A 10,026-nucleotide genomic window follows, 5' to 3' on the forward strand; every position below is an offset into this window, starting at 1 on the left:
AATCGATACATAATTTAACAAAATTAATTTCTTAACCTCAAGGCACTTGGGATCGACAATTGAATTAATCAATTGATTAATTCCTTAATTAAAAATAGTTTTGATTTAAAAAATTTTTTTTTCGAGTTATTTACAATCGAGGGAGGATAGTTGAGCAATTAATTGCTAGTTAACATTAATTATTGGTTATTAATAATTATTATTTGGCTTAACAGTCTGAACAAAACAATTAAATGGATAATTAATAATTATTAATTATTATTTATTAAAATTAGTTAATAATTAGAAAAATATTTAAATAATTATTAGGAGAGGGTTAGGAATTAAGTGGAAAAAGACCGGAAATTAGAGGTGATCGTTGCGGAGACCGTCGGGTTGATAACGATCTCGGCAATGAAGACCTAGGCCAGCTAGACCTCCGGATAAATAAACACGCGAAAATTTTTTAAGGTCCTTTGATTTGGTTTTTTTTTGTTACTATTGAGGAAAGACGAATTGGGGATGAGGAAGAGGTGGTAAGATGGCAGAGAATTGTGGTTTAGAAGTTCTAGAATGCTGGAGTAACTTTTGATGTGACCTAAAACATTTTTTGTTTCTACAAATTTAGCGTTCGGAAGACTTCGGGGCACATATGCCCCTAATTTTTTAACAAAACTAATTTTTTAACAGATAAGTTTCTTTTTAAGGCTCAGATTGGTTCAGAATTCATAGAACACGTAGCTTATAAGTTCCTCAATGTTAGAAAAATTGATTCATGGCATGCAAAAATTTTTTTTTAAACAAATTCAGCCGCCCAAAGACTTCTGGGGCATATATGCCCCTAATTTTTTAACAAAGCTAATTTTTTAACAGATACGTTTCTTTTTAAGGCTCAGATTGGTTCAGAATTCATAGAACACGTAGCTCTTAAGTTCCTCAATGTTAGGAAAATTGATTCATGGCATGCAAAAATTTTTTTTTAAACAAATTCAGCCGCCCAAAGACTTCTGGGGCATATATGCCCCTCATTTCTTAACAAAAATCACTCATAACTTTTTTTTTAACCCAGATTTGTTCAGAATTTAAGAAACACGTAGTCTATAGACTCTAAAATGTCGAAAAAATTTTCCTATGGCATAAACAATTTTTTTTTCATACAAATTTAGCCGTCTAAAGACTTCCGGGGCATATATGCCCCTGAATTTTAAACAAAAACAATCATAACTTTTTTTTTAAGGCTCAGATTTGTTCAGAATTTGAAAGGTATGTAGTCTATAAGTTCTAGAATGCTGTAATAATTTTTCTATGGCATAAAATTTTTTTTTTTCTACAAAATTAGCAGCCCGAAGACTTCTGGGCATATATGCCCCTAAATTTTTAACGAAAACAGTCATAACTTTTTTTCTTTAGTATAAATGAATCCCAAACTTCTATAAAATCTTTTCTAGAACACAAATACAACTTTTTCGTAACAAAACAATTTTTTTTTTAAATTGGCGCCAAAATTCAAAATAAAAATCGCGCTCTAGTAATTTATTCAGACCTAGAATCGTCATCAAACGACTCAGGAACCATTTTGCAACTCTCAAGTACGACATAAAAAATTAAAATGATTAAAAATGAGGCACTGGTGGGCGCCACCCTATCAAAGGACCATTTTTAAAGATAAAATATAAAACAACAATATTTGGCTCTGTTAACTAACTCATAAAATAACCATAAATCACTTATTAACAGTCAAATCAAGCGGAAGCTCTTGCGCTTCCTCTCCCTTGGCGTCTATTTGGGCCTCCCTTTCATCCCTGAGTCCCAAATTGCTCCACATGCTTTGTAGCTCGTACTTCAAATCGACCTGGCCCAGAAGCTGCCTGAAGATCGGGTTCTGCGTCTTCATGATGAGGTCCGAGAGGATTTTGGTCTTCTCTAGCAAATGCTCGCTGTGGACGCAGCACTTGTGACGACAGCAGCACTCGTCCTTTTTGGCGCTTTCGGGCATGTCGACGTCCATTTTCTCGACCCTCTTGATCACAGAATGCCGGATTGGTTCCTTCTTTGCCGGTGTGTTGACTATAGACTCGATATTCCGGTAATCGACGGTCGCGGCCTTGAGTCCCTCTTCCTCTTTTATGGGCGTTGACTGCATCATACGTGGCAGCGAGGTCTTGTGTCCCATCAGTTCCTGGCAGGGTGAAGAGTCCCGGAATGTCAGGGGACTGGCGTAGCTGGGACACTGGAGCCGCTCGGGCGTGCGGAATTCGTCAAAGATCCGAGGGTACGTGCTGATAACCTCGAAGTTCTTGGGCGGGGTCACTTGTGAGTCCTCACTGGGCGCAGGTTTCATTGGAAGCTCTTGTAAATGAAGGTTGTAGGTATTTTTCCACTCGACTAACTTGCGCTGCTCCTCGAAGCTGTTGGTCCCCTGACTAGGGCTCGAGGATGTGCTTTCTAGACTCGAGTTCTTCTTATCAGACTCGCTGGAGATCTTTTCAGGCGTGACGTCGTAGCTTGGAAGCTTTTCGTCACCGAAATGCTTCTGCTGCTTGTTGTTGTTGTTGACGTAGTGCCTATAGGTTTTGACGTGCTTGCGTAATGACGAAGGGTCCGTGTACCTTTTCGGGCATCCCGGAACCTTGCAGCAGTAAGGCTTGTCTACGGAGTGCGTGCGTGTGTGTTTGAACCGGTCTGATGAGTTGGAGTAGGCCTTCTTACAGCCCTCGACGGGGCAGGCGTAAGGTCGCTCGCCTGTATGAGATCGGGCATGGATTTTTAGGTTTTCTGCTCGGCTAAAACTCTTGTCACACTGGAAACAATGGTGTGGTTTCTCGTTTGTGTGTGTTCGTACATGAACCAGCATTTTGTACCTGAAATAATAAGTTTATTAGAAATTTTAGTTTTATCCGTGAATCAGGTTCAGGTTCAAGTTGATTTGGATTTTATTTGAAACTATATGAATTGAAACTAGGAATAGTTTTTCCTGAGCTAGGATTAGGTACCACCTGTGTCCAGACCAGGCTCAGGTTTGTCTAGTCAGGGGTACATGTCCCCAAATCAGGTTCAGATATATCTGTCACAGAAGTATCTGTCCCAGACCGGGTTCAGGAATTTCAGATTATGATTTATCAGACCTGAATCAGGTCCATGTAAGTCGGGTAAAGAATTGTGCCTGAATCAGGTTCAAACATTAGACAGGGTTACTTGCTCATGGATCAGGTTCAGGTATGAGGAGTATCTGGCTAGACTGTGTTCAAACACGAATGATTAGGATCAATTAAGCCTGAATCAGGTTTATGAAGGTCTCATTAGAAATATTAGGCCTGAATCAGATTCAAATACTCTGAGAAAAGTGTGGACCTAGATCAGGTCAGATATGCCTGTCTCAGAAGTATCTACCCGAATTTTGTTCAGACGCTCCTAATCAGGATTAATCAGGTTTATGTCGGCCTGATCAGGATTGTCGTACCCAAATCAGGCTCAAGCTCTCTAAGAGTCCATGTTCCCGAATCAGGTTCAAGTATGTATGTCTGAGGGATAATTTTCCCTTGCTAGTTCTAGGTACACTCGATTAGGACTTCTTGGAGCTGAACCAGGTCCAGGAACATTAAGTCAGGATTATTAGTGCCTGAATCAGGTTATAACTATTTACAAAAATAATTACCTAGCATTGAATCCTCTTTCACCCCGTGGACATCCTTCCCAACCACAATAAAACAATCCTCGTACTCCAGGTGCTGAATGTAATCTTCCCACATGTCCCGCCAACTGTTCCAATGATGCGAACCATCTTCCGCAATTCAACCATCTGTAATAAATTTATAAGTTATAAACAAATCTTTATCTATTTATTAACATCAAACATATTACAGTTTATAACTCCCGGCTATTTTATCATAAATATTGATTCTCGATTTATTTATATATTAATGAAGATAAAACGATATTATCAAGCCTCAGATCGTGATTCGCGTCACACTCGTCGGCTTAATTAAAGTCAATTTTTGTTGACAACTTTTTATTAACGTCTATTAACTCTACTTTACCTCAATAAATTTACCACTACAAATCATTTATTCATTTAATATCGCAATATTTTTTAAAATTTATATTTATAACAGTTCATTTGACCTTTCGACTCTTCTTTTTTTTATTATTTTTATTTAAACTTGATAAGAAAATTATTAGAAAGCATTTTAATCTTAATGCGTCTCAATAACACGTGACAGCAGATGACTCGTCATGATTCAACTCTGTCTCAAGAAATAATTAATTTTTTTATCGATTATCCCTCGAAAGAAAAAGATTTTTACGCTTTAGCGACTAAGTCTATGCCCGAATTGAGGAATCCTGCCCTAAATCAGAGCTTCGATGGCTAGATTATCCAGCGACTGGCTTCTTATGCCTAAAGCAGGGTCTCGTAGGTCCTAATTAGGTCATTTAGGCTCAAACGTAAAGCTAAATTTCTAAATTACCTGCATTTAAGTTGAGCATTCTCGCCCCGTCTTACTGAGCCGAGCTCCAAACTAGAATTGGATGCATCTGAATCACTGTGAGCTGGACTAGCAGGTCCAGCTAAGACTAGGCTCGTTGGTGAGGTTCCCAAATTGGTGGTACCAGTTGGTGACGCATTCAATTCATCTTCCGCGAGCATTCTGTACGGCCAGCTGGGCAAATCCACTTGGTAAAACGGACTCGTTGGTTGATAGCCCTGGGTATTTGCCTGCTGATGATGATAGTAGCTGGATACTGGGCTGTAGTAACCAGGCGACGCTAGCAAACCCGGATATCGAGCCGCTCCGTACTGATTTACTTGATTTGGCATTCTACCCGGCACGTAAACAATCATTTTTAGTAAATTTTAATTATTTTTAAAGATGTGATTTATAGCAAAGATCAGATTTCCTGGTCCGTTGAAGTTGGACCTTCTTAATTTCGCGCCCTGATGGTCGATACAGATGACTGAGTGTTTAGTTTAGTGATTTTTTTATGGTTTGATTCAAATTTAGTCGAAATTTATAGAAACGCCTTTTCGGGCGGAAATGACAATCATCAGAATTTATCAAAATTTAAAGGATTTTCATTCGGATTTTTTTCCCGGTCTCTTCCACGTAACTAACGGACCCCTCCCCAAAAATTATAGCTTTGAATTCCAGGATCCAGCCGTTTTTTAACCAAAACTCAAAAAACGCGCCTTCTAGCCCCTATTCAAAAATCGATCAAATTATGTCGAAATCGTCTAGTTTCCTCAGGTTTTTTTTTCCTCTCCCTTCCACGTAACTAGTGGAGCCCTCTCCAAAAGTTGCGCCAAGCAATTACAGGTTCTAGCCGTTTTTCAACCAAAACTCAAAAAGACGCCTTTCCGGCCGAATATAGAAATAGACGAAATTTCTTAAAATTTACATTAAATTCAAAGTTATTCTTGTTTCTACCCTTAAAATTTCTCCTCCGATACACAACGTGACCCAATTTTTTTAAAAAAAACCTCAAGAATACCAAAATATTTCACTTTTCCAAAGCAACCGAATTCACTAAAATGAAAATATTGAGCTTATTAGCAACGAAATTAAATCAAGACGTTCCAGGTCTTGTTAGAATATAACCCCGTAGTATTTTTACTATAAAAATATCTAACTTTCACTAAAACAATCTCTTAATTTTTAATAAACAAACACAGTCCGAGTCCGTATCGTCAGATGTATTTGAACCGATTTGACTTGAGAATACGGTAACTCAAAAATTGTTTGCTGTACTCTATCGAGAACATAACTAGGCTGTTTTCTAACACCTTTCAGAACAAATAATTGTCACCCAACACAAAAACACTCGGTTAATATAAATATCTTCAATTGTTTTTCAATCGATTTTTCGAGAAGTATCTATTTTTCGCAAAGTAACTGTATTCAAATCACTTGACACGTCTCAGATGTTCTATTTAATTCGTGAAACATTGTACTTTAGTCAGTTATCTCAAGAGCGCTGATAATAAACGCGATATATGCTCAAGAGTTATTGCGCTACTTCTTTATATGTATTTCCCCTATCGTTTAATGCCGATCCCTACTCTGACGTTCGATAAAATGCCTACAGTATTCGATACCCGAGTTTTGTGATTCTTTGGTGGGGAATCTGTTTAGAGTCCGCTTATTTTTATTGTTATAGTTATTTATTTATTTATTTATATATATAAGGAGGAAAAATATCTGATTCTATCTATATCTTTTATTATTTTCCGGGAGTGTGAGGTACTTTGGACACCAATTGATCTTCATTGAATGTAATTGCGTGTAATTGGCTTTATTGAAGGAAAATTTTCAAGATCATCTTTAAGACGTTTTTACTTAAACTTCTACTGAAAATTAATAGGCATCATTGGAGGGTTTTGGATAGGAAATTTACTGGAGAATACAAAAGTACTAGGGGTAAAAGTCCCTTAGATTGATAGTTTTTGAGTAAAAGCTTCGGAAGTGTAATAATACAAATTTTTTTTTTCTTGGAATTCACTATTCATTTAACGGGCTGTAATTTTCAAAATTTTTGAGATAATTAGACGTTTAAGGACACTTTTGGTTAGGAAATTTACCGGGGAACAAAAAACTATTGATAGTAAAAATGCTTAAAATTGATAGTTTCCTTAAAAAACGGCCTGGAAATAAAGAATCTGTAGTTTTGTCGAAAAAAACAAGATTTGATTTTTATTGTTAATTAAAAAAAATACTTAATTGATTATAATTATTATCAGGAGATAAGAGCGACGTGTGGGGTGTAAAAAAAATTTAATAGCTAATTTTGTTTAAATGTTTTAGTCGTGATAGGAAAGTTACTCAAGGTCACGGAGTTTATCTATAAATCATTTTAAGCATTTTTATTTTTATTTCTTCGCTTGATTTGATAAAAAAAAAGAAAACTAAATTACTGGATCCATTAAAGAGTACCCCCAGCGTACATCGTCCTTGGCGAGTATTAATGAATACGCCTTGTTCTTTAAATTCTTCTTTTTTTTTTATTCTGTTGGTCGTTTTCTTGCGAGCGGCGATTCTACATGACACCCCATGGACCGCGAAGCTGCCGGCGTCGGCATTCTTTGATCTTAAGTCAGCCCACTGAGAGCTCGGCAACAGGTAGGTTTCAAATAGAGGGAGATCGACGGAATGGGAAAGGTTTCGGGTAGGGAGAGAAAGGGGAAGAGAGGAGGGGGAATAATAATAATAATAGTTGTGATGATGATGATGATAAAATAAAGATCGGGATAAGAATGGATGCGGTTGATTTCAATTCTCAGGTTTGCTAGAATAGTTTGAATTATTTTGGGACTGAGGCCCAATTCGTTAAGTTGGGTGGGGATTATTGCTGTGGAAATTCGAATGACTTGAAAATTTATTTCTTTTTAAAGTTTTAGTAAGACCCAAAATTTGTTATCAAGATTCAAAATGTTTGGTAAGGCCCAAATATATTTCTTGCTAGGCGCAAAATTGGAGAGAGCAGGATTGAAGTTAAAGTTAACACAAGGCACAGATATTTATTTTTTATAAGACCCAACATTTTGATGAGGCCCAAAAATAAAATTCTCCATAAGGCCCTAATATTGAGAAGCAAATTCGAGTATAACAAATACTGTGACGCCCAAAATGTAAAAACTAAAAATCTTAGGGTACTATTAAACCCAGAAGCGAGATCTTTTATACAAGGCTTTGATATGAATATATAAGGCCCAAAGTTGAGAATTTGAATAGGTCCCAAATTAAGCTATATTTTACGGAGACTATAGAAATGATCTTTTCAATTGAAGCTCAAGTAAATTTTATGGTATAAAGCCCGAAACCACAGGTTCTTAAATAAGGCCCAAAATTGAAAATTTTCAAGTACTGGGACTGAGGAGAATTTTTCGGGGTATAAAAATAAAATTATAAAACGGGCCCACAATGAATTAAATAGCAATACAAAGTTTAAAATGGGTGATGAGGCCCAAAAATTAAAATAAGGCCCAAAACTAATATCAACGCCAAATTTGATAAAAAAAATTTTAAATATTCAAAACTAAATCCCTACAGTAAGAAAAATTTAAAACACGAAAGTAAGGCTCAAAATTATAAATATGAAGATGAGGCCCATAATTAAAAATGGAGCCTGAAAGTAGTACTTTTAGTGAGACAAGAAAATAACATTATAAAACAGCCCCAAAATAAAATAAATAATATTAAAAATAGGAGGTAAGGCCCGAAAATTTAAATAAGGCCCAAAAATAAAATCAACCTAAAATTAAATTTAGATTTTGTAATAGTAATATAAATTAAGTCCCCTACAACAATAAAAATTGAAAACATGAAAATAAGGCCCAAAAATAAGATAAGTCCCAAAAACAAAATTAAAACTGCATCAACGAAAAAAAATGTTTAATATCGACCAATTCACAGCATGAGAATTGAACGTGTTATTTTACTCGCTCTTGGGGGTTCTTTTCTTTATAAATCTCCGTATTTTATTTCAATAGTTTTTTTTCCTTTTATTTTTTGGTGAGTGCGAATGAGAAAAAAGAAGTGAAAAAAAAATAAAGTAAAAAAAAGAAGGAGAAAAAGACTCAGAGACCTCAAGAGATCTCTTGAGTGCCTGCTGCCGTTCTCGGATATTCTGCGGCCGTGTAGCTGAAATATATACAACACGGCTCTCAGAGGAAGTATATAGCGGCCACAAGTGCCGTGGGAGAGGGAATTTTTAGTCTACAAATGGAATCCCTGTGGTGTTCAAGATATTTGACAAAATTCAATTTTAAACAAAAGTTTTTTAATTTTCATACCCAAGTTTACTAAAAAAATTAATTTTTATTGTTCACACGCTGTTACTCCTAAACTATTGGAAATAATCACAACTTTGAGAAGGGTTTTGAATAGGAAATTTTATGAGTTACAAAAAAGTATTCGGAGTAGAACTTCATAAGATCAATAGTTTCCTCAGAAAAAGCCTGAAACTAAAACCCTCATAAATTTTTTACAAAAGTAATTTGTTCCCATGACTATCTCTGGCACTGAAACCGCTCCAATTACCAAACTTATTGAGATAAATCAACGTTCGAGGACATCATCGGTTAGTAAATTTACTAGACTACAAGAAAGTATTGATAGTAAAAATCCCTAAGATTTATAGTTTTTCAGAAAATGACTTGAGAATTAAAAAAATTAAAAAGAGGCTTTGAAATGAGATTTAATGCCAGTAAAAAAAAAGTTTAAATACTAATAAAATAAGAGTATGGATATGTAGTATGAAAGAGAAAGGAATGAGAGATGTATATAATATTATACAGTACGTATTACAAACGGGACAGAGGATGGCTACCGGTCGCAGCGGGAGATCGCACCGGGGGTCCTTCCGAGGCTACCGACTATTTTCTCGCGTCTCTTTCTACTGACTCCGTCTCGCTCGCGTGGTTTTACGTTAAAACTTATGTATCGAAGCTAAAATCACTATTTTAATTACAATTATTTTAATTACTCTTAGTAAGGCTCCAATTTCTTCATGAGACCCAAATATTCATTTTATTTTTGGGCCTTAAGACAAAAAAAGTAAACTTTGATCCCTAGATATTAGTTATTTATTAAGAGCATTGTGATAATGTAATTTTATTTTTGGGTCTGATTCGGCCCGAAATAAGTGGGCCCCAAAAATATAAAATATATTTTAAGTTTTGATGGTAATATGGGAACGGTGTGGGTTTGCATTTACATAATTCGTTCTTTAAAGGATGATTTTTAATAGGCCTCTGGCGCCGGTTTCTCCCTCTCTCTTACTTTGGGACTTACCCCCACCGAATTTGTTTTGTCTTTCATTTGGATCGATCGTTTTGTGACCGCTGGGTTAAAAATAAACGCTTTGAAGGGAATATTCTAAACTAATTTTTATTTTGGGATTTAAGGCCCAATTTTTGGGCCTTATCTTATTTGTTTTTACTTTTTACCCCGACAATTTTCAAGATTTAATCAAAAACAAATATTAAATATTTTATCAACAAGGCCCCATTTGATTAAATCTCAAATTTGGGCCTTATAATCATATTTTTAATTT

The 10,026-nt window shown here is 35.7% G+C and overlaps 1 protein-coding gene across 1 annotated transcript; it reads right to left on the reverse strand.

Moving 5' to 3' along the window:
• Positions 1-13: 13 nt before the first annotated feature.
• Positions 14-5,984, reverse strand: LOC130677702 (zinc finger protein GLI1-like). Its single transcript, XM_057484546.1, has 3 exons — positions 4,446-5,984; positions 3,635-3,778; positions 14-2,840 (listed from the first exon to the last, which is right to left on the reverse strand). Exons 1-3 carry the CDS (start codon positions 4,817-4,819, stop codon positions 1,703-1,705), a joined length of 1,656 nt encoding a protein of 551 aa, XP_057340529.1. The 5' UTR covers positions 4,820-5,984; the 3' UTR covers positions 14-1,702.
• Positions 5,985-10,026: the final 4,042 nt, after the last annotated feature.

Source organism: Microplitis mediator, chromosome 11, assembly GCF_029852145.1.
Source record: "Microplitis mediator isolate UGA2020A chromosome 11, iyMicMedi2.1, whole genome shotgun sequence".
Taxonomy (NCBI): domain Eukaryota; kingdom Metazoa; phylum Arthropoda; class Insecta; order Hymenoptera; family Braconidae; genus Microplitis; species Microplitis mediator.

Bases quoted from the DNA above. Each gene is read 5' to 3' on its own strand.
- LOC130677702 (XM_057484546.1), bottom strand. From the start codon at position 4,819: ATGATTGTTTACGTGCCGGGTAGAATGCCAAATCAAGTAAATCAGTAC. The intron at 3,779-4,445 runs GTAATTTAGAAA...AATTTATTACAG, and splicing joins AATGCTCAACTTAAATGCAG to ATGGTTGAATTGCGGAAGAT. The intron at 2,841-3,634 runs GTAATTATTTTT...TTATTATTTCAG, and splicing joins GAAAGAGGATTCAATGCTAG to GTACAAAATGCTGGTTCATG.